At 39.6% G+C, this 24,541-nt stretch overlaps 1 protein-coding gene across 7 annotated transcripts in view; it reads right to left on the reverse strand.

Annotated features, from left to right (window-relative positions):
• Positions 1-5,911: 5,911 nt before the first annotated feature.
• Positions 5,912-24,541, reverse strand: part of Pik3cg (phosphatidylinositol-4,5-bisphosphate 3-kinase, catalytic subunit gamma) — a 34,143-nt gene continuing 15,513 nt past the window's right edge. For 6 of the 7 annotated variants that reach the window (XM_013034746.1, XM_013034747.1, XM_013034752.1 and 3 more), the window contains exons 7-11: positions 24,292-24,382; positions 23,000-23,130; positions 21,732-21,843; positions 19,937-20,094; positions 5,912-6,356 (exon numbers count right to left, since the gene is read on the reverse strand). In XM_013034746.1, coding sequence (XP_012890200.1) covers positions 6,078-6,356; positions 19,937-20,094; positions 21,732-21,843; positions 23,000-23,130; positions 24,292-24,382 — 771 coding nt within the window. In that variant the 3' untranslated portion in view covers positions 5,912-6,077. Of the gene's footprint in view, positions 6,357-12,694; positions 12,737-19,936; positions 20,095-21,731; positions 21,844-22,999; positions 23,131-24,291; positions 24,383-24,541 lie in introns of all 7 variants that reach the window. The other variant, XM_013034753.1, reaches the window with a different exon arrangement.

Below are 24,541 nucleotides of genomic sequence, written 5' to 3' on the forward strand. Positions count from 1 at the left end.
TCTGGAAGTCAAAAGCTTTCCCGAGTTGATATATTTTATCTGTGATGTGTATCCTGCTATCTCCAAAGTACTAAAAAGAGTCTGATATAGTGCTGCGGAGATAGTTCTAAAACATGTGGTTGGTTACTTTTAGTCACCATTGTTTAGCCTAAGAGAAAACCCCTAGGTCCAAGTGTATAGCCTCAGAGAGAAGATACTTAAATTTAACTGGAACAATATTTTTACTCTTACCTATCCTTATGAAGACAAAGTCTATTTGTGCAAAGCTGACACTGAGGCCATTAATTCAGGCATGTATCACTGGGTCAGATCATCCCGTGTCTTCACCCACGGCCCTCCATTCTGAAAGGCATTATGCTTGGTTTAACATTCTGCCGGTCCATCTCATGGGTCTTAATTATTTTGGAACAGTAGTTCCCACATTTTCAATCTGCATCAGATTCTGAAATTTTTTGTGGCCAATCCTAGATACACATAGCACTTGCTTTGACTGACAACTTTTCTTCTCATTCCACATTGAAGATGGAATTATGGGTTGTTCCCCAGTGGCACCATCACCTAGCTTTAAGAACATTTTGAAAGGTATAGAAATTGTTGGTCATGTAATGCAATGGTAACAGTAAAGGAAGGAAGAATACAAAACAGATTTTTGTTTATCTGGAAGTATGTAGAGTTAAAATACAGTCTTATCGAGTATAGAAGAATAAAGCTTATTGTGGTGTGTGTGTGTGTGTTTCAGCTTTTTGATTCTCTTCATTTGAAGAGCAAAATGTGTGTATATGCCGACACTCTAAATATAAATATATTTTCTACAATTCTATTATTATCAAGATGATTATCTCAGCAATTTAAATGAGTCTTTGCAAGGTCTGAGCTTGCCTATTCTTTAGAAGCACAGTGAAAATGTCCTCTTTCAAATTCTAAAGCACCATTCTCATGATTACTCAAAATAATAATAGGGAAACAAGGTCTAGAAATGCCATGAAACATCCAATTTTCATTCATAGAAATAAAAATGTTATTATGGGGCCATGGTTCTCTGTACAGAAGACAGTGGTGGCAGAGTTTAAAGGACAAGTTACAAGGAAGAGTAGTTCTTTGCAGGGTAGCTCTGAGCCAGGGGCTCTACCTAACCAGTGGCAAGCCATACAGGGTGTACTCTGATGGATGAGCATTAGATTCACCTGGAAAACTAGAGAGTGACTCCTGGACCTCATCTTACTAGTTAATTTATAACTAAGAGTGGGGCACAGGCAGAGGTATCTTAAAAAGTGTCCCTGGTGGGGCTGGGAAGGTGGCTCAGTGGTAAAGCGCTTGCCTTGTATGTCTGAGGCCCTGGGTTCAATTCCTCAGCACCACATAAGCAAAAAAAAAATCTGGAAGTGGTGCTGTGGCTCAAGTGGTAGAGCACTAGACTTGAGCTGAAGAGCTGAGGGACAGCGCCCAGGCCCAGAGTTCAGGCCCCACAACCGGACCCAAAAAAAAAGTGTCCCTGGTGGTTTTTATTTGCAGCCACAGTTAAGCACAGAGGAAAAAGAAGAAAGAAAATAAGAAAGAAGAGTAAGATGGAGGAGGAAATAGAGAATGAAGAGGAGGGAGAATAGGAGAAGTAGGAGACAAAAATGAAGAAGAGAAGAAGAAAGGAGAAGCAGGAAAAGGAGAAGAAGAAAGAAAAGGACAGAAAATGAAAGTTTAGGTTATGTGAAGGTCAGGCAAATATCTGTGCTGAAAAATTTAAAAATAAAACATTTATATCTATTTATACTACAGCATAGATTCTATTAATATACTTATTTCTAGTGAATTTATTAACTTTATGCAATTAAGGTTATTGTATAAGTAATTTAATGATCTCTAATACGATATCTCTAGTATCTTCTAATAAGAAGATATTCAAGAAATGAAAATGTTTTTCAAGGAAAATGATTTTTCAAGCTATTCTTAATTTTTTACTCTTTTAAAATATTTTAGGACCTGGGAAGATGGCTCAGTGGTAGAGCGCTTGCCTTTCATGCCTGAGGCCCTGGGTTTGATTCCTCAGCACCACATAAGCAAAAAGAAAAAATCTGGAAGTGGTGCTGTGGCTCAAGTGGTAGAGCACTAGCCTTGAGCTGAAGAGCTGAGGGACAGGGCCCAGGCCCAGAGTTCAGGCCCCACAACCGGACCCCACCCCCAAAAAAATACTTAATGTTTTAAAAATGAGCCAGGTGCTGGTGGCTCACGCCTATAATCTTAGCTACACAGAAGACTGAGATCTGAGGATCCCGGTTCAAAGCTACCCAGGGCAGGAAAGTCCGTGAGACTCTTATCTCCAATAAACCACTCAGAAAACCAGAAGTGGTATTGTGGCTCAAATGCTACAGTGTTTGTCTTGAGGGACAGTGTTCAGGCCCAGAGTTCAAGCCCCATGACTGACATAATAATAATAATAGTATTATTATTATTATCATTATTATTTTAAAAAGATTCTTTAAAGCTCTTGAGAAACTAGGAATCCATGGAACATTCTTCAATATAATAAAGGCATTATATAACAAGCCTACAGCTAGCACTGTACTTAATGGTGAAAAGTTAAAGCCATTTCCTCTAAAATCATGAATAAGACAAGGATGACTGCTCTCTTCACTCCTCTTCAATATAGGATTAGAATTCTTAGCTCGATCAATAAGGCAAGAGGCAAACATAAAGGGGATCCAAATACAGAAAGATGAAATAAAATTCTCCCTCTTTGCAGATTCATGATCCTATATTTAGAGAACACCATAGATCCCACTCCCAAGTTACTCAAGCTGATCTAAAACTTCAGCAAAGTAGCAGGTTATAAAATTAATCCACAAAAATCAATAGCTTTTCTATATGCCAAGAATGAGAAGGGTGAAGCTAAAATCAGGAAAGCAACTCCTTTTGTAATAGCCTTAAAATACCTAGGAATTAAAGAAGGACTTCTATAATGAAAACTTTAAAAATGTGCAAAAGGAAATTAAAGCAGATCTAAGGAAGTGGAAAAATCTCCTATGATCCTGGATTGGGAGGATTTGTGAAAATGTCAATGCTGCCAAAGGCTATCTACAAATGCAGTGCAATACCCAACAATATCCCAACTTCATTCTTTAGTGAAATAGAAGAAGCAATCCCAAAATTCATATGAATAATAAAAGACCCTGAACAGCAAAAATAATCCTTAACAGGAAGAACAGTAATGGAGGAATATCAATACAAAACTTCAATTTCTACTACAAAGCTGTAGTGATAAAAACAGCTTGGTACTGGCACAAGAGCAGGCCAGTGGAATAGAACTGAAGACCCAGAAATGAACCTGTAGACAATGGCCATTTACTCTTTGATAAGAAAGCAAAAACAAAAACAAAACCAGGATGTAATAAAGACAGCTTCTTCAACAAATGGTGCTGGCAGAATTGGCTACACACATCTAGAAAATTGAAGTTAGATCCTTATGTATCACCCTGCACCAGAACCAACTCCAAATACATCAAAGACCTTGAGGTAAAAGCAGAAACCCTGAAAACATTACAGGAAGGAATAGGAGAAACCCTAGGGTTCCTTAGACTAGGCCAACATTTTCTTAATGAAGACCCAGAAACACAACATATCAAAGAAAGGTTGGACAAAAGGGGTTGCATAAAACTGCAGAGCTTCTGCATGGCAAAGGACATAGCTAGCAACGTCAATAGAAAGCCCACAGATTGGGAGAAGTTCTTCACTAGCCATACAACAGAAAAGGGTCTTATATCTAAAATATACTTAGAACTCAAAAAAATTAAATCCCCCAAAAACATTCCCCAAAGAAACAACCATCCCATTAATAAGTGGGCTAACGACTTAAAGAGAGACCTCTCTGAAGTGGAAATAAGAATGGCCAATAGACACATAAGGAAATGTTCAACATCTCTGGCCATAAAAGAAATGCAAATCAAAACAACATTCAGATTCCACCTCACACCAGTTAGAATGGCTATAATCAAGAACTCTAATAACAACAGATGCTGGAGGGGATGTGGCCAAAAGGGATGCTACTATTCTGTTGGTGGGAGTGTAAACTTGTTCAATCTCTCTGGAAATCACTATGTAGGATCCTCAAAAGACTAAAGATAGAGCTCCCCTATAACCCAGCAATCCCACTTCTGGGCATTTACCTGAATGATCACAAACAAGGCCATACTAAAGCTACTAGCACAACTATGTTCATCGTAGCATTATTTACCATAGCTAAGATTTGGAACTAACTCAGATGCCCCTCATAGAGGAATGGATCAAGAAAATGTGGTATATATACACACACACATATGCACACACACATATGCACACACATATACACATAATGGAATTCTATGCTTCCATCAGAAAGACTGACACTGCCCCATATATAAGGAAATGGAAAGATTTGGTAAAAAATCATATTAAGTGAAGTAAGCCAGACCCAAAGAAGCATAGGTCCCATAGTTTCCCTCATTTGTAATAATTAGTATCTGTTTAGGATAATCCTAGCAGATGAACAGAATAGCTGATGCTAAGCGAAATGAACTCCAAGACATGGACACAAGAGGTTTTCTTTGTTGTTGTTGTTTTTAATGTACTATGTGATCACATCTTGTGGGTTTTTTTTGTATTTTTCCCCTATGGTTTATCCCCTGTTGTCACTGTATTTGATTTTTGGTACCCTTGGTATTTCACATACATTTATCTGAATTAGGGAAGGGAAGGGGAACAACAAAATGGTGAGACAAAAGACAAAGGGTGAACCAATGCAACAGCAATACTCACAAGACAATCAGTTGGAAATGATCTGTACAACTGGGGGCTGGGGAATTGGGGGCGAGGGAAAGTAAGAGAAAAATGAGGGAGGGGGTCACAGGTTCGACAAGAAGTGTACTTACTACCTTACTTATGTAACTGTAACTCCTCTGTACATCACCTTGACAATGAAATTTTTAAAAAGAGAAGCTTAAATTGAGAAATTAGAAGGCAACTTCTAATTTCCCAACTTTGAATCCTTTACAGATAGCAAATATTTTTGTCTATTACAAAAGTAAAGAAGAATCCTCTTCAGATCAAAATATAAAACCATTTCTATACTGTCATGTTTTTTAGAATGCTTCCTTTGATAATATACTTAAAAATCCATTCAACAGCTTCATAAATCAGTACCTATAATTTAGGTAATCCTAGAATTTTTTTTAGCTAATTCTGAGTTCTAGGGTGAGGCTGTGCTAGCAGAAGATTTCAGGAATCCATACAGAATGTGGGGGAGTGGCACTTGAGCACAGAAGAGGCTGGAAAAACAGGAAGGATATATGCTAGCTGGAGTCCCTCTAGCTACTTCCTGCTCCTGAGCGTGAGACTACTCAAATTGTTTGAGATCATTCACTGTCTGGGCAGAGTTGAGGTAAATGATCTCATCTCTGGTTTTCCTATTCATAACTCTACAGCCAAATCATCCAGAGAAGGCTGAGGCCCTGGGTTCAGCTATTCCTCTCTGTGTTGGTTCATTTTAGCTGCACAGGACTGTGTAGGACTCTGCTTTCAAAAGCAACAGAAAAGACTAACTTACTCTTTCTGCTTGAAGCATACATGTAACAGCTTCAGACAGTAAGGGGACATTTGGAAGCATCATTTATGGAATGAAACAGAGGTCGTAATGATCATAACTTTTAGAGCCAAATTTGAGAGTAAACTGATGAAAACAAAGATCACCAATTATCCTAAAGAATTTCCAAGCCAGATTGCTTGTGGCTCACGCCTGTAACCTGAGATCTGATGACTGAGGCATTTTAAAGCCAGCTGGGACAGAAAAGTCTAAGAGACTCTAATTTCCAACTAACCAGGAAAGTGTCAGAAGGGAAAATGGAAGTATGGCTAAGAGCAAGCCATAAATGAAAAAGGCAGGCAAAAGTGTGAGGTCTTGCATTCAATTCCCAGTACCAGCACAAGAAAAGAAAAAAAATTCCACCATGTCCTATTACATGTTTAAATCTACATCTGATGACTGACATATTGATTTGTAAGCTGGAGAACAGTATGGTTTTAAGTTTTGTTTTGTTTTGAACTAGTCCCAAGTATTAGGCTGAGTGTTTCTCTCCTTGTTTGATACCAAGAACAAGATGTAGGAACCAGTTAAATTGCACAGTCCATCCTTTGTCTCTGCAAACTTCTATCTGATCAAGGAAATACTTTTTAGCATCCTCTTCATTTTTCCCCACTGTCAGGGCACCCCGGATATATTCAATATCTTCTTTGCTGGTTAACTGGGGCATTCCGGTCATCAGCATCATGGAAAACAGGATGATCAATAAGTTAGTGTGATGGCGAAGGGCCAGGTAAGCCTTGACACAGACATCCTGCATGGAGGAAAAGAAAATGCTGTCAGTGGAGCTCCAGTAAACTGTAGGCTGAAGACTATGTAAGTGAAGCCATCATGAGTGAGGTGGGTCTCAGCCTCAGAACTTGACAAGAACACAAACACTTTGTGTTGTGCTCAAAGACAGTTAGTTGATTTAGGTAAGTTCCATCTTCTCTCCTCATCTAACTTTTCAATTCAGTCTCTTTCCTAGGCACTTACAATAGAAGTAGAAGTATCTGCAGCCTATGAAGAGGACTGAGTCATGTGTTGAGCACCATCCTGGAATTAATAAACTTGGTGTCAACAAATATGTCTGAGATTTAGTTTTCATCTTTCCACTTTGTTCCTTAAAAAAAAAAAACAGGTGAGTTAGCTTTCCGCTGATTTCCAAAATGGTTGAATTAACTTTGAAATTTTGATATAAACTCTGAATACTTAGTGTGAGAGGCTTTGAAACTGTATGATGGCTGCTGCCTCCCCTCCAAGCCGTGAAGCAGCTGATTCAGGTGAGTTAGGCCTTCTCATTAAACAACAGGTGTGATCAGGTCATGTAAATACTTCCAGAGCATGGGAAAATGTGGCAGGTCCTCAATTTCATAACATGTGACTAGCCCAGCCTCAATACCATAACTTACAAAGGTATCACATCAAGGAAGACAAAAGTCAATCATTATAGGTATAAATATTTCAAGTGAAAATTTCAAATGTTTCAAATAAAATCTGGACAAAAATGTGCCAAAAAAGATTCATGTCAAAAGTGCAAGACTTGTTCATCAGAAGAATAATTGTATTAATATCCATCCCTGATTTTTAAAAAGTAGCATGTAAACTAATATATGTGAAGAATTATCTTGTATTATCAAAACGATTCTACAAAGTGAAATGCCAGAAAAGAAATGAACTATAAGATCAGCCATGTGAAGATAAAATGATAAGTATTTGTGAATGACATAGTTATCTTCTTTGGACACTGAAGGGAGGAAGTGTTCAATGTTATTTCAGCTAGCTTGTAATAAAGCTTCTTTTAAAAAAACAGAAATTAATTAATATAATGTTGAAAATAGGAGCTACCAGTTGGAGAATAAAATGGAACAAACAGACTCAGTGCTTAATAGTAACCACAAGAACATGACAGGTTTGATGACTGACATGATGTCATGTAGCTAGAATAACACACACATCAAACAATGTAGAACTTATTTTAAGAAACTCAAACATTAGTACATCACATAAAAGAGAACTTAACTAAATGAAGCCACTTAGAATGTTTCTCAGAGATATATTCATTTTCAAGATGTGAAATATTCTTATTAGCCTGAAAACATATAAATATAGAATAAATATATAATTACTTATAGTTATATATATTATATACATAATTATATGTAATTATTCTATATATAATATATAATATTGTTTATTTACTTATTCTATATTTATTCTATATTTATATGCATAATATATAATATAGACATAGTATATAATATAAATATAATATATATAATAAAATACATTTTGAATGTTTAAATTGAGAAAGGATTTTAAGTTTATCCAGTCTGAAAAATCATAGTCATGAAAACCAATGTTTGCCATAATAGATACTATATAATACATTTTATAAAATGTTGTCTAAAGAATAGTGTGAGCTGAGTGTGGTGGGTCATGACTGTAATTCTAGCTATCTGGGAATTAGAGATCAAAGTCTGAGGCCAGTCTGGACGTAAAAGTTCTTTCGATGCCATCTCAACTAATATGGTGGTATGTGCCTGTCATCTCTAGCTATATATGGGCAAGCACAAGTAAGAGGATCACAGCCCAGGGAAGCCTGGACATAAATAACACCCTGCTTGTGACTCAAATGGTAGGATAAATGCTCTGTAAATGTGAGGCTGTGAGTTCAATCTGCAGTAAATTCCCTCCAAAAGAGTGGTTAAAAAGTATTGACTTTTTTCAAATAAAGAAAGAATTTTGTGAAACAGAACAAAAAGAGAGAGCATAGTAAATATAATATACAATAAAGGCTACTTCTCAAACTGGTGGGGAAAAGATTTGACAAATAAGACTGGAACAATCATTTGTTAATGATCACTATATGCCAAAATAAATTCTCAATGAATTAAAGAAGTAATTATTTAAGTAATCATGGTGTGGGAAGGCATTTATGGAGAAGACTTCAAAGTGGGAAAGAAGTAGAGATTACAGAAATCTGTGTTGGTGGGAAAAATTGATCAGCAGTCATTATTAGAGGTCAATGACAAAAAAACAAAACACAACTATTTGCATCAAGACAGATCACTCTCCCAGCCCTGCTAAAAATTCTTACCAATCCCTAAAAAGGAGAAAAATAGTAGGCTAAAAATAGGCCAATCAAGCACCAGGCAATGGGTAAATGCAAGGGGTAGGGTGGGGCCAAGGGGAGAGGAATAGATGTGAAGAATAGTCAAGAAGTTAAGAGAAGTGAGAGAAGCAGTGGGTTGGGAAGAATCGGTGAGAACGCTGAGAGGGGTGACCCTGTCAAGAAGCATTGCATTTATAAAGTTTACCACTTCCTTTGTGCAACTACTTAACAACTTTTTTAAATGGCAGACTGATAAAAAGAGGAAAAATAGGCATAGGATGATATGTTTTATTCACACTATAAAACAAAAATAGATAATAAACCTACAAAATATGCCACTTTATTAGGAAGCAAGGAAGTGAAACATAAATATGAAACTACTCATCTGCAGAATGGAAAATTTGGAATTTCAGTGGTTTGAAGATAATGCCCAACATTGCCTATCATAGGCAGATGGTGATGGGAACAGGTGTAACTTGACCAGCACATCATTTAAAAGCATGCATCAAAAGCATCATTTGTAAGACAGCTTATAAATGTCATAGAACTTAGTTGCAGTGAGAACTTGTACCTAAAAGGGTACATTTTGCTGTTTGTGAAATGTTCTTTAACAAACTTGACTTCTTAAATAGCTATATGTTTTTACCCAACCATTCCTAGGAGATGGATTGGAAAAAGGTTCCTGCAAAGCAATGGCAGTTGGATGCTTGCAGCTATATGAATGATAGTGAAGATGGATGTTCAATAAGCATACATAAAAGTGTTTATGACATATATGTTATCATTAACAGAAGGGTTCTAGATTTAAAAAAAAAAAGAAAGAATCTAGCTGTGATGGCTCAGGCCTGTAATCCTACCTACTGGAAAGCCAAAATAGGTGACTTAGGACACAAAAGTTCACTAAATTCCATCTCAATCAATAGGCTGCTCATGGTGGCACTGGGGAAACACAATGGCTGTGCGCCCTGGTGAGTCTGTCATCTCCAACAACATGGAGAAGTACAAGTAGAAGGATTGCTTCCCAGGCTGGCCTTGGCATAAAACGGGACCCTACAAAGGGGATGGAGATGTGGTTTATATGGTAGAGTACCTGCTTAGTAAGTGTACATCTCCAAGACCACGCGTCAGGACTGCCAAGGAGAATGTTGGAAATAACATTAACAGTGATTATTTTTTTCTGTTTGCTTTTAAATGATCTTATATGTATCATTTGTATGTGGCAGAGTTCCTGGAATGACAACGGCTGGGCCTCTGTCATTCTGTGTCAGGGCTGGACACAGGCTGGACTACTCTGGCATCTTCTAAATGAGGCAATTTATATAAATTGCCACAGTGGGAAAGCAGGAGTCATCAGTCCTCTCCCTTTCCTACCACAGCCTCCACGCATCTTCCGTGTTTCTCATGAGGCAGGAGCCTCAACACACCCCAAAGTCTGTCTGGGCTGCTCTTGTTGGAGCCCAGGTCTAAGTGTTCCCTGACTGTGGCCCCAGTGCATTAGCGCTTTTGCATTCTTAATGACTCCATTGATGTCCGGAAATCATTTTCTTTGCTCACCCATAGGACACACTGATGACTCCCCCTTTCTGGGTAATTACAGAGGCTAACAGCAGACTTCACCTCAGGCTATAGTCTCATTAATTTCCCAACTCTTGCAATTTTCACACCAGTGTGCTAGCGGATGTCTTTTGATTTTGATTTAGAGCACATTTTGATTTTTAATTATTTTCTAACTTTCTATACACTGGGGGGGGGGACTCCAGGCAAATCCCCTCCTGTGAGAGCCCACTATGTGGTCAATCTCTTTTTAATAGACAAATTTCAAAGAGGGAAATTAACTTGAGGGGAGGCAATTTCCACATAAACCCATAGGTACTCAGTAAATACTTGTTATATGGTGACATGTGGATTTAAAAGTCCCTGCCTTACCCAAGGGGACCCATTATGGGAAAGGAATTGTCCTGCTCTGGAAGGCCATCTCGCCCATAGCAATGACTATTATTATTGGGGAAGGTTTGCTGAAGACTGAGCTCAGGGCTTCGTGCATGCTGGGCAAGTGCTCTACCACTGAGCTACATCCCCAGCTCAGGTAGCTTTTATTGGCTCTAATTGTTTGGCTAGTGCTGGTTTTCACACAGAGCCTCTTCTATGAAAAAGAAAATGTCCTCTCCAAATAGAACTGCATGTCCCATGCATATCAGAAACAATGGCCACCTCTGATGGGCTGAGGAGCCGGGGGAAACAGCAGAGCCCCACCTCGCTGTATGAACTCAGAGCCTTAGTGATAATCATACCAGTTTCATATGGCTGAGGGGAGATCTAATGGCTTGGGGTTTTTTTCCTTTTGATATGTTTTTATTTTATTTTATTTATTTATTTTTGTCAGTGATGGGGCCTGAACTCTGGGCCTGGGCGCTGTCCCTCAGCTCTTCAGCACAAGGCTAGCGCTCTACCACTTGAGGCACAGTGCCACTTCCAGCTTTTTCTCCTTATGTGGCACTGAGGAATCGAACCCAGGGCCTCCATGCATGCAAGGCAAGCACTCTACCACTGAGCCACCTTTCCACCCCTGATATGATTTTTTAAAATTATATTTAAAGCTGGGCGCTGGTGGCTCACACCTGTAATCCTAGCTACTCAGGAGGCTGAGATCTGAAGATCGCGGTTCAAAGCCAGCCCGGGCAGGAGAGACCCTGAGACTCCTATCTCCAATAAACCACCAGAAAACCAGAAGTGGCACTGTAGTTCAAGTGGTAGAGCGCTCGCCTTGAGCTGAAGAGCTGAGGGACAGCGCCCAGGCCCAGAGTTCAAGCCCCACGACTGACAAAAAAAAAAAAATTATATTTAAGTAATTATACAAAGGAGTTGCCATTTATGATACAACCTATCACAGGTTGGCTTTTGTTAGTAGACATCATGAAGAGTTGTGTTTGAACACACTCATCTCTCATTGCTAATGACATTTTCCCATCTAAACCATCTATCTAAACAACTCCTTCAACATGGTCCAGACATTGGTGGGTAAGGTAGGTTGGAATGGGTGAAAAGCCTGCTTCTATCCAGTGTTGAAGGGAGGCGGTCTTCACGCTGGCCCTCTGAGGATTAGACAGATGTGCCCACTGGTTGCATCTGTGAGTGCCACTCTTGCTGTGGGACAATGGTTGAGCACCCGCTATCCCCCCTAAGCACCAAAAGTTTCATTTCTGTCCTCTGTACTCAGTTACAGGGTTTGTAACATTTCCTGACCATGCTGCTCTGGCCTGTGGTTCAAGGGACAAGAAGGATGTGGTTTGGGAACTTAGGGGAATACCCAGAAGACAGAAGTTACTAGCTCGTGAAGGATTTTTCCTTGCTCCCAGGGCTACCTGACATTGACTTCAAACATTATTGACTCAATTATCTGTCTAAGGCTTTGCATATTGAGTGGAGAAGGGAGTAGGGGTAGAATCTGGTTTGAGAGACTTGGTTTAATGAAGAAAGCATTACATTATGATTAATGTCATTAGCTGGAATGATATTAGTAGCTAATAAATAGGTTGAACCTATGTAGCATGTCTGCTCTTAATTTCATTGTCAATTTAATTACAGAGTCTAAGTACTAAAAGGAAGAATTGTTTTCACAAACTACCACCCTTATAAGTCTTGGAAACAAAAAAAATTATTACCACTTTGCTAACTTCCTTGACTAAAAACAAATTATTTCCATTCACAATCACCAAATTGCTTAAGCATTTATGAGCTGTGTCTGCTTTAGACCATCCAAGGCTACATGAAATATTTTTCTTACAATCAAAACCTTCCATTTTCCTCCAGAAATGAAGTTCAAGTGAGGTATTACTGTATATATTCACAAAAATGAACAAGTTACAGATGGACAAACAAAAGCAAGGAAAAGCCAGGAAAGCAAAAGCTCCAGTGAAGGATTTTTAGCTAAGGGGAGAGAGAGATGAGAAGCTTATATATATTCATAATTCAAGAAAAACAAGTCCCAACTTATTTACTTTTCTTCAGTAGTGATGTGTCTGTCTGCTAGAGAAAGAACCCTGTGGGAGAGAAACATTTTAGTCCAGGGTTAAGAATTTTATCATTTATTTTCATAGAAACCATGCATTGTCAAACCAATACCTTCAGGAGTTATTTTGAAAGAGATAGTCGTTGATTAGCAAAATTAATAATGCAAAAGTACTCTCTGGTAAAACTAAAAGGAAAGGATATCTAGCAATTAGCTCTGCACTTACTGAATTGGAATTAGGGGTCTTATGACCATGAACTTGAAAGTTATCCTCAGACTAGATGTTGGAAAGGAAAAGGGTTGTACAGTTGTCTTCTCAAATATTTAGCTAGGTATTTGTTAGAAACCTAACGGCTGCAATTAATCTGTTCTATACATTGGTCTCTCTCTATGTATGTTTACCTTGTTTCAATAAGAATTTAAGTTGTAACTGGTGGATATACAAAAAAAAATAATATAGAAAAAGGAAAGAGAATAACAAAGAAAACTATCCGCAATAGACTGGGGAACGAAACTGATTTAAAACCACATATCACAAATCCTATACATTACTATGGGTAATTTTCAAATATTTCTAGTCAAAAAGAAACTCTAATTCATTTCTTCATCCAATAAGTAGAAGAGTTATGTTTTTAAATCATAACTCTATTTCTTTAAGCGAGACAGTACTTTTGTAGCAACTAAGACCCATACAAATTTCTCAAGAGAATTTTTATGGAGAAAACACTTTGTAACATGACAAATGGCATCCTTGATAGTATTCTTAAGGCAGACAAAACAATTCTCTCAGAGAAACTAAACAGTGAGAAAGAATGATGTCAGAAGAATAGTTACTCTTGATTAGGTCTAATATCGTAGGCACTGAGTGATACTGCTGATAGATTAGCCCATAAATCCAGCCCAAGGCCATCTCTCCAGTCTTGGATTCATATCTTCTGCCAAAAGAACAGTGATTAAATTCAATAAACTTAATGAAGGCTTAACAACTTGATGACCCCACAGAGCTTTTCATGTGGAGGAGACATTACACCAACATGTTCAGATGGCTACAAATGGCTGATGCTGGGCATTTCTTTGCAGGTCTCTTCCCATGGATAACATGGAAAGATGTGAAGTACTCAGTGTTCATCCTGAGATGGAGGATGACCTAGTTTAGTGGTCCTGAGCACACATTCCAAGAAGGAATGCTTCATCAGCTTGGTACATTGTGACAGATGCACTTCTCATGGCCCATCTGACCTACCATAGACCTTAATTAGACTAATTTCTGGTTAATCCACTGAGCTCCCAAGGACTTCTTTGCTGTGCTCTGTTCTCTAACTGCTTTTTCCAGCCCCTGCAGTGTTTCAAGTTGGACCCAAATTTCATTCCTTGACTCAAATTCTACTTCATCCACACTGGGCAGTTGTTTCTAAATATTGATTGCATGTACTTTTCTCAATCTACTTGTTCATGCTGTTCTTTCTGCTTGGATGTTCCCTCTCATCCCTGCATCTTACTGACAAAAGGAGATTGGATTCAGGTCCCATAAGAATACTTCCTTATCTGAAGGAACCTTTTCTATCCTCAGGCTAGGAGTAATTGCCCCCTCTTTAAACCACTCCTAACTTTCTCTGCATGGTCTTTCTTAGCACCAACTTTGTTTGGGTCTCCCTTCTGTTGCATGGCATCTGGAACAGTACGTCTGCTTTGCGCTTGGCATAGTAGAGACAATCTGCCTGTGTGAGATGGGGGAAAACTTCAAGTTCAGTCTTGGGGCAAGGCTCACTGACATAAAAATCACAAGGGATTGGAGAATAATTATATTTGAAGAAGACTAAACTGGAAAGCTCTCAGTCTTTCCAAGAGCAATGTGGACCTTATATGCATAGCCCAGCATCTGAAATATAGTAGGTATTTAACAAATGCATCCTGAATCAATATCCTATTTTTGACAGGACATTGAATGGGTGAACAGGGCCTGGTCACTATGACAGGGTGGTACAGGAGACTGAGAAGGGCCAGGCATCAAGTTACAAGTACACACACACACACACACACACACACACACACACACACACACATGGAGACTCCTGCATAAAGGAGGAGACAGAGAATAGTAGTGAGGAATAGTAGAAGGTGGAGTGATCCTCACCCGAATATCAGATGGAGGGTCTATCTCCAGTGAGTTGGACAAGAGAGGACCATGCCTTAGTCCTAGAAACAGCTTAACAGAGAGCTCTATCCTGGCCCTCTAGGATAGAGGTGGACTTAACTTGCAAACTCTAAGTTTACAACTTGCTGAGTCTGCACTCTGCAAGGAGACAGGGCACACGCTGATCCTGCAGGCTGAAGGCCTTGTGTGCCCTGGCATGGGACAAGATTGCGGTACTAGAGACAGGGCAGGGCCTGGGAACACTTGCAAGAAAATTTCCAGCAGCCTAGATTCAAGTAATACAAGGAGCAGGACTGGAAGGCTGAGGAAATGCTTCTTAACAGTGACATCTAGGGGCAAGAGCCTTTGAAGGACATTTCCAAACTGCCTGCTTTACATGTTTGTGGTCCTGAATGCTACTGGCTCCCCAGATGACCAGATTTACCTTGCACATTTGCTTAGTGCCTATTGTGTGCAAAGATCTTAAACATACTTGTTTATAAGAGAAGTTGTGTTCCTTGAAAACTGTCTTGTATTGAATGTGTGCTATATGTATTATTTCATGTTGCATTCTGCCCTCTTTGGGGAAAAAGTATAATATTTATTTCAATAAATATCACTGGCTGGGTGTCTGTGGCTCATGCCTGTAATCCTAGCTACTCAAGAGGCTGAGATCTGAGTATCATGATTCAAACCCAGCCCATACAGGAATGTCTGTGAGATTCTTATCTCCAGTTAGCCACCAGAAAGCCAGAAGTAGAGGTATGGCTCAAAGGTAAAGCATTAGTCTTGAGCAAAAAAGCTTAGAGACAGTGCCCAGGCCTGAGTTCAAGCACCAGTATACACATACACACACACACACACACACACACACACACACACACACACACACACTATCAGTTAAGCTCTGTTTTCATTTTTTAAAAACAAATGGTTTTCTGTATTTTCTTTCCCTACTAATATCTTCATCATATTAATGCTTTGTATTTTCTTTTAAATAAATTGATTTTTATTGTCTTTAAATAGTCGTACAGAAGGTTTTTGATTGATTATGTCCATTTATATGTCCAATGCATCTTGATCAGTGTCACTCCTTCCATCATCTCCCCCATGGAGATAGTTTTCTAAGGAGAATTATTTATGAAACTTGTCATCATTAAGTTATACCTGTCTGGTAAGATGCTGCTCCAGAGATTAGAAGATGCTGTTAGATTGAAATAGTGGACCTTAATTCGGTGTCTCTGTAATTATAGTTTCTTTTGAAACTATTTCCCTATTCTAAAAGTAACTTATGAATAAGAGTCCCAGGCTTGGGGCTGGGACTATGGGTTAGTGGTAGAGTGCTTGACTAGCATGTATGAAGCCCTGGGATCGATTCCTCAGTACCACAGAAATAGAAAAAGTCAGAAGTAGAGCTGTGGCTCAAGTGGTAGAGTGCTAGCATTGAGCAAAAGAAGCTCAGGGACAGTGCCCAGGCTCTGAGTTCAAGCCACACACTGGCAAAAATAAGAGTCCCAGGCTAAACCAGCTACTTTAGAAGAGAAAGAGGTGAGACAGCTCAGCCTTCCTCTTTCAGATCTTCATTTCCCTTCCCAAGCCATGGGCACTCATGGTTTTATTCTTTGTGGAAAAGCTCACTTCATCTTAGCAGAAAATGGGTCAACTTCTTTGCATCTTTCTTCACAAGTTATTGAAACAAAAAACACCTTGTATTAATCAACCTTATCAGGTCCAAATTAGCAATTCACTGGAAATGAGGACATCTTTCATCCAAAATGCAAATGTACACATCATTTCCCAGCTTGCCTAAAGATGACAGCTTGGTTATACAAGATTCCGAAGCTCTGTTTGCTCAATAGTGTTTAAACATGTGTTCTCTGAGGGTTAAGAATTTTAATTCCAAAAGAAAGCATAAGGACAAAGAAACAGCGCATATTGGAGTAGTAGAATCGAGGAAAGTAAAAAATTTCCCATCTGAATTAAATGATGAATATTTTGCTACCATCTTTGCCAAGCAGGAAAACTTTGGAAATTCTATAGTTTCATGATTTTCCGATTCTGGTATTTAGCTTCCTCTTGTGTAAGGAAGGCGGGGAAAGATGGAAGAAGACGAGCAGAAGGTGAATAGGGGAGGGAAAGCAGAACAGGGAGAGTTGGGAGTCCATGTGCTTTTTAACCAGAACAAACTACATTTTATATATTGCCTAGGATCGTACTGCTAAAATGTTTTCTCGGCTTAGCAGTTTTTGAAGTTTGGAGATCCTCTGTGATAGACATATTAATGCTGACTGTGGTTTACTGAATCCCCACTGGTCTAAGTGCTGGCCTAAATATTCTACATATTGAGCTCTGCCCCTGGCTGGAGATGGGAGCAGTTTGCTCCTAGATGTGAGCTCACATTACCATCTGGTTTCAGCAGAGGACCAGAACCTCAGTTGCTCGGGCTTGGCCTGGAGCCTTCAGGACTGTAAACTAAATGAACCCTTCTCTTTATAAAAACACAGTAAGTAAATAATCCCTAAAAACATCACATGAAGTAAGCCTTATCTCATCTTTACAATGAAGAAAGCATGGCTCTGAAAGAATGAGAAAGTTTCCCCATGTACACAGTTTTTAAGCAGCAGGACTAAGATTCAAGGTCAAGTTTGTCTGTTTCAAAGAGCAGCGTGGTCAAAAAGGTGGAGAAACACTCCTAGTACAAGAGGAAAGCCTGTGTGAGGGCTCAATGCAAGTGTATTGCCAAGGGTGGAAGCTGCCTGTGAGGCCAGGGACTCTCTCCTTGGCCTCCCTATATCAAAGATCTTTTCATGACAGAAAATAACAATAATAACAACAAAGAAAACAAGAAAACTAGTTACTGTGGGGTAGGCTTAGGGAAACATTGTCAGTCATAGGAGAGGTGGGCCATTTCAGGTGTAGTTCATGCTTGAATCCCAGCTATGCGGAGAGACAGGCAGGTGGAGAATTGTATTCTGAGACTAGCTTGGAGAAAAAGCTAGAGCCCTGTCCAAAAAATAAGCTAATTTGCAAAAAGGGCTAGGACATTTGGCTCAAGTGAGAATGGCCGCTTAGCATGTGTGAGATTCTGAATTCAAATCCCATTCATAATAAAAAGGAAGAGAAATATGTGTGCATATAATATGTTGCATGTTATATATTATATACCATGTATTATATATTACATATAACGTGTTATATAGAATATATAATTTCCATCAAGTTCAAATTCCTGTGGTTGTATGATTCTTTGAGTGACAATTTATTGCTGCTAGTCAGATGAACCTCATTTCCAGGAAGGTAAAACTGACTACTTTTTCCCCTTAAAAGGTAGAATTCTTCCAGATTCTTTTTTTTCTAAAGCATGTTTACTTCTTCCAGGAAATTTACAAAATATACATTTTTAAACTTTAAAGCAAAGCAGGACTGAATTGTGTCAAGTCTCTGGATTACAGTCTGAAACCTATTTGTGTTTATGCAGAAACACACACACTGAAACCCTAAGATTATCGAACCATAGAAATCTCTGTTTCTGTGATACCACTGGAACTTGTAATTACTAAGTGGAAAATCAGCCTGAAGAACAACCAGGAACACCCAGGTTACAAGAAAATACTTCCTGGTACATGTTCCTAGGAAGCTCAAGGCCCATGGTACCTCCCCAGCATCACATGGAACTTAGGACTCAGGAGGGGACTTGGGGAAAAGACTTGCTCCTGAGAGGCACAGTGCAAATCGTTGCATGTTTAACTACACTAGTGGAGGTGGCTACTTAAGAGGGAACTCAGGAAAATCATTCTCTGTTTTATGTTGAACTGTATTCATGAATGTTTATTGGATTTAAAAGTGTAAAATGTTCTTATTGGACACTTCAAATTTCTGAGTCAAAACAATATAAGTCAGGAGCTGGTGGTTCAGGCCTATAATCTCAACTACTCAGGAGGCTGAAATATGAGGATCATGGTTTGAAGCCAGTCTGGGCAGAAAAATTTGTGAGACTATTATCTCCAACTAATCACCAAAACCCAAGACTTGAAGCTGTGGCTAAAGTAGTAGAGTGCTAGCCTTAAGCCAAAAAGCTCAGGGACAGTGCCCAGGCTCTGAGTTCAAGCCCCAGGCTCAGCACCAAAAAAGAAAAAAAAAATCCCCCAATCCAAAAAAACAACAAGATAGAATGGATATGAGCTGAGTGTTAGTGGCTCATATCTGTAATCCTACCTATTCAGATCTGAAGATCGAGGTTTGAAGCCAGCCCAGGCAGGAAAGTCTGTGAGTCATATCTTCAATTACCCAGCAAAAAGACAGTGGAACTGTGGTTCAAGTGGTAGAGTGCTGACCTTGATCAAAAAAAGCTAAGGAATAGTGTCTAGGCCCTAGTTCTGGTGCATGTGCATGCATGCATGAGTGCATACGCACACACACACTCACACACACTGAGGATATAGACCAGGCAAGAATGTAAGAATATGCAGAGACTGAACATTCCCAGAGCTATGGGAGACTTGTGGACATTTGCCAGTGGACACTAGGCAAGTACGACAAATCTAAGCTCTGAGTAGAAAGTGGGCCAGGCTGAATAGCTTTCCATGGGGAAAGGGATGCTTCCTTCTTACTTTGCAGAGGCAAGTTAAGCCCAGGAGTTAAGCCAAGGAGATCTCTGTCTTCATCATGTGATAAAAACACATGGCCATAGAAATAAAATTCAGCTCATGATGATCGGAGAGCCCCAAACTCTGTGTGAAGTCTGAATCTTCTAGTCGATGCAATGACTGGATATATATCCAGTCCTAAGACTTTTTTTCCTGATTCCCTTCCTGGCCTTTCTTCGCCTCCAGCCTCACCCTGGCCTCACCCTGGCCTCCTGTACCGTCACCCTAAGCGTCACCACTCAGGGAAATTCTTCGCTTGTTTTGTCTTAGGTAGGAGGGTAACTGGGACACATCAGTTTCCACTTGGGGCATGGGAAGAAGTAATGAGGGAGGTTGGGGTGCCGTAGCAGAAGTGGCAGTAAAGGCTGGGTGAGCCCCACTTGGAAGGAGATGGGAAAGCAATGTGCTGCCACACCTGGTTGCTTGGTATTTGCAATCAAAGGAGACATACCTGAAATTTCTGGAAGTGTGGGCTTGTCTTCTTTCCAGATGTCCCCATCACAAACAGAAAGTCTGGAGTCAGCACAAATGGCACTCTTTCCTTATTAATGCCCAGGAAACTTTTGTAATTCCCCAGAATATGTCCAAAGTCAATATGGAATAGGTTTCCTTAAAAGAAGAAAATGTCTGACATCATTACATAGCATGAGTGCTTGTAATAACACTTTAGTTTCTTGAAATGATTTTTGGATTGACTAAAAATGTGCTATCTGTGCAAGTGTATTTTTTCCTGTTTTCTTAGCTTGTGGTATTTTTGGTCTTAGCAGGTGTGTGAAAGAAGTAGTAGCCACAGAGCATTTTTTTGAATGAGGCATGTTTTATAACCTTCTGCTGTGCTTCTGACGGGAGCCAAATGCCATTAAAAGACATTCTTGACTCAAAAGTATTCTTAGAAACATACACTCAACACCCTGACTAATATGTCACCATGATATGCCTAAGACTTGCTCATGGTTTTCAAGTTACTCAGGGACAGACCGATAGCTCACGCCTGGGGGAGGGGCTTCCATACACCTGCTGCCGCTGAAGAGCGCTAATACCTATGTCACTTTGAATCCCTCCTCTGTCAATTTCTACCACCATATCATGTCTTCATATTCATTTGTTCCTTCATCATTTTGATAGTCCACAAATGACTTATCTCTTCTGTTATGCTTATCCTTACAGGAAATAAAATAAATATTGGGGTACCTTTTCCAGTTTCCTTTCCTTTTTGTTGTTTGTTGAGATGGACATTACAGGGTATTGATTGGCTTCAAATTCCTGATCTTCCTAACTTAGCCTCTGAGTCTAGTATTACAGGTGTGTGCCATCATGTCTGGCAGACTCTAGTCTTTTATTTATTCAAAATTCATATATAAAAATTCATATATAATACCGTGACCAGTACTGGCCCCTATCAGAATGGACAGACAAGAAGGGAGAGTTCAAGCTTTCACTCTGAATTACTGTTTACCTGTTTTAGTTCTGGGGTTCAAATTTGGGGTCTTCACTTGATAGACACCTAGTCTACAACTTGAGCCATATCTCCATCTTTTTTATGCTTTATTTACTGTTCATAGGGTCTCCTGTTTTTGCCTGAGGCTGAGCTTAGACCATGATCCTGTAATGATACCTTCTAGTATCAAGGATTACAAGGACACATGACCATGCCTGGTTCATTTGTTGAGATAGGGACTGGATGACATTTTTATCTGAGCCAACCAAGAACCATATTCTTACTTTTTTTCCCTGCTAGTCCTGGGGCTTGAACTCAGGGCCTGGGAACTGTTCTTGAGCTTCTTTTGCTCAAGGCTAGCACTCTACCACTTGAGCCACAACACCACTTCCAGCTTTTTCTGTTTATGTGGTACTGAGGAATTGAATGCAGGGCTTTATGCATGCTAGGCAAGCACTGTACCACTAAGCCACATCCCCAGACCGTTAATTTTTACTTTTAAGCCTCATTTCCTACTCTTCTTCCCTTACTCACTCCTGAGTCCTCAAAGGGGTGGGACCTATGTAGGACAATGAAGGCATGAGGGTTCTGGACTGTGTGCTGGGAGGACAGCAGGGGAGGTAGTATTTCACAAGGACATGTGGAGAAAGTGGAGTGTTCTGGAGAGGAGGGAGGTGGTGATGGATGGACAACAATCAGATTCTCTTAAAGCCATTCAACTGAACACTTGGCAATAGTTACGGCAGGAAATTTTATGTGATGTGTATTTTACTACAATAAAGGACTGTTCTACAACAAACAAACTCACCTGTTTCTGAGATCATAATATTGTCATTGTGTCTGTCGCCTATTCCAAGAACAAAAGTGGCCACACAGTAGCCAGCACAGGAATAGACAAATCTCTCCACAGCTGCCTGAAACTAAAGAAGCGTCGAATATTAATTGCCTTCTAACTACAAAGAGCAGCATAAATCTATTACAAATGGCTTTCAAAAAAAAAAAGCAACTGATTTCAGAGAGTCAGTGAGTTGTGCCTGATTTCATTAGCATTGTGCCAGCTTTTATATTTCCCTGCTTTATATTTTCGAGGAAGAGCGGATGATCAAAGCCAAAGGCAACAGTAATTTAATCATAGGGTTCACATCCTCGCCGTGAATCACTTGCCCACAACTAGACAGAAGCCAGAGCAATTTCTCCTTCACTGGTGAACGTGTGTCTTGTTCGTGACCATCATAGAGTGGGTCTGTACTCACAAATCCACATGTAAAACAGATTAGCAAGTGTTACTTATTGTGTTTCTTCCTCCAAACGGCTGCTAAATATGCAAATTGGGAGTGTTAAGCCATAGAGCTTTAAATGCCAGCCAGCCAGCCAGTGTAAGCACCCAGCTTGAGAGGAGTCTGTTCCCTGCAGAAGACTGGCAGCCTGGCATTTTCAATGTCCCTAACTTACCATTTACACTACAGTAAGTTATACATTGCTTGTTTGGGTGATGTGGTATTTCCCAGGTAGGAAAGAATTTACATATAGTTGCTAAAATCTTGGTGCTGAACAACAAAAATAAACAGCCACAAAAAGGACTAGCCAGGCATCTGTGACTGATGAGGGTTTGAAGTCAGCCCTGGAAGACAAATCTAAATGTTTCTTATCTCCAAAATGCCAAAATGAAGATGTGGTTCAAGTGGTAGAGCACCAGTCTTGAGTGAAAAAACTAAGAGTCAGCATCCAGGCCCTGAGTTCAAGCCCTAGTACTAGCACACTCACACACAAACAAACACACACACACACACACACATACACACACACACACACACACACACACAGCACTAAAAGATTATTTTTTAGAACCAAAATCTATGCAAAGCATAGAATAAAGGAGAAGGAAATATTAGAGACATGTGGAGGGCCTCTGTTTCAGATATGCTATGTCATCAGGGGAAAGCCCTGAACCCCACTGTCTCATGGGTAAAGGCCTTCCTTCACTATGCAGCATATCTGGAGCTAGGACACTGGATGGTCCTTTGGTGGAATCTCCATTGGAGTGCTTTGGGTGGGGGAGGGGACACAGGAACTCACCTTCTCTTCAATGGGGCATTTTTCTTTGAGCCAGTGGTTCAGGACTTCATCTTTAAAGGCACCTGTGTTGCCCACTGTGCTCTGCTGAATTTTGGCAATTGTTGTGGCATCTTTGACAATCTCGATCATTCCTAGACAAAGATGCAGAGTTGGATAGAGACCAGAGTCTGGGTCTGCCCCAAAGGAGGAAGACCTGTATTTTGGTTGAATGGAAGGACAGGAGGTTTTGCTGCTTTGATTTTGTTCATCTTATTTTGTTTTTGGTTTGTTTGGCTTTATTGCCACAACGTTAATTTCCAGTTCTGAGTTGTTGGATGGATTAGTAGGGAGAGAGAAGACGAGGAAGACATAAAAGTTGTGTGGGATGTTATCTCAAGGTCCCTGAATGAGAAAAGTGCTGGCTTTGGGTGGTAATAAGGCGAGGCATTTGTATATTTCTGTTTTTTATTTTATTTACCTATTTATTTATTTATTCATTATTTTTGTGTGTACATATTGCTGGCCCTGGGGCTTAAACTCGGGATGTGGCATTGTTCCTTAGCTCTTAAATTTTTTTGTTCAAGGCTGGCATTCTACCACTTGAGTCACAGCTCCAGATAAGAGCCTCATGAACTTTTCTGCCCAGGCCAGCTTCAAACTGTGGTCTTCAGATCTCAGCAACCTGAGTAGTTAGAATTACAGGTGTGAGCCACCACTCCCAGCGCTCTCTCTGTCTGTCTGTCTGTCTGTCTGTCTGTCTGTCTCTCTCTCTGTCTGTCTGTCTGTCTGTCTCTCTCTCTCTCTCTGTCTTAGAGTTACAGGGACAAATGCCAAAGGTTTTGTTCACTTTTCACATCAGAAACTTGGGCAAAAAATGGTTTGATTGATACTAAGATGTTAAATGTCTATAAAAGTACCTGAGTATATTGTAGTGTGTAATAGCTTTGCTAATGTGAATCCTGCCGTTTAAAAAGAAGTGACATCTTTCTGTCTAATTTTAAATGTTATTTGCGGGAGATGGGTTTAATGTGTAATGAGATGAATTAAAGCTTTGAGGTAGAGAAGCACAGGAGGGACCAAGATCTTACTAAAGTAATTTCCATGTATAGTCACAAGAATTTGAGTCATGCACTCACGTATCTTCAACATACGCATATCTTGAATTGAGAGTCATATTCATTAGCCTGGGAACATTTTCTTCTTTTTGTATGATGATGATTTCAATTTTTCCCTTGTTAAATGCCTGAACTGAAAGCATTATGCTATTTTACAACTAGCTGAGTGGTATATTTTCTTCAGTCATGACTACGTACCTATTTTGTCACCAGTTGAAATGCAACCATATGGCAAGAGGCTCAGATCCAGAGATTCAGTCTCCCAAATGGACTCCATGATGCGTAGAATCTGGGCATTAAAATACAGGAACATTTCTACTATAAATACATATTTATTCAATACATTTTTCTTCTCCTTGAAAAAACAGCAGTCTGATAACATAAAATAGATTATAAAGTGTAGAATATATATTTTCTTTTATTTGTTATATTGTAAAATATATAATAT

The sequence above is a fragment of the Dipodomys ordii genome, unplaced genomic scaffold (genome assembly GCF_000151885.1).
Source record: "Dipodomys ordii isolate 6190 unplaced genomic scaffold, Dord_2.0 Scaffold195, whole genome shotgun sequence".
NCBI lineage: Eukaryota > Metazoa > Chordata > Mammalia > Rodentia > Heteromyidae > Dipodomys > Dipodomys ordii.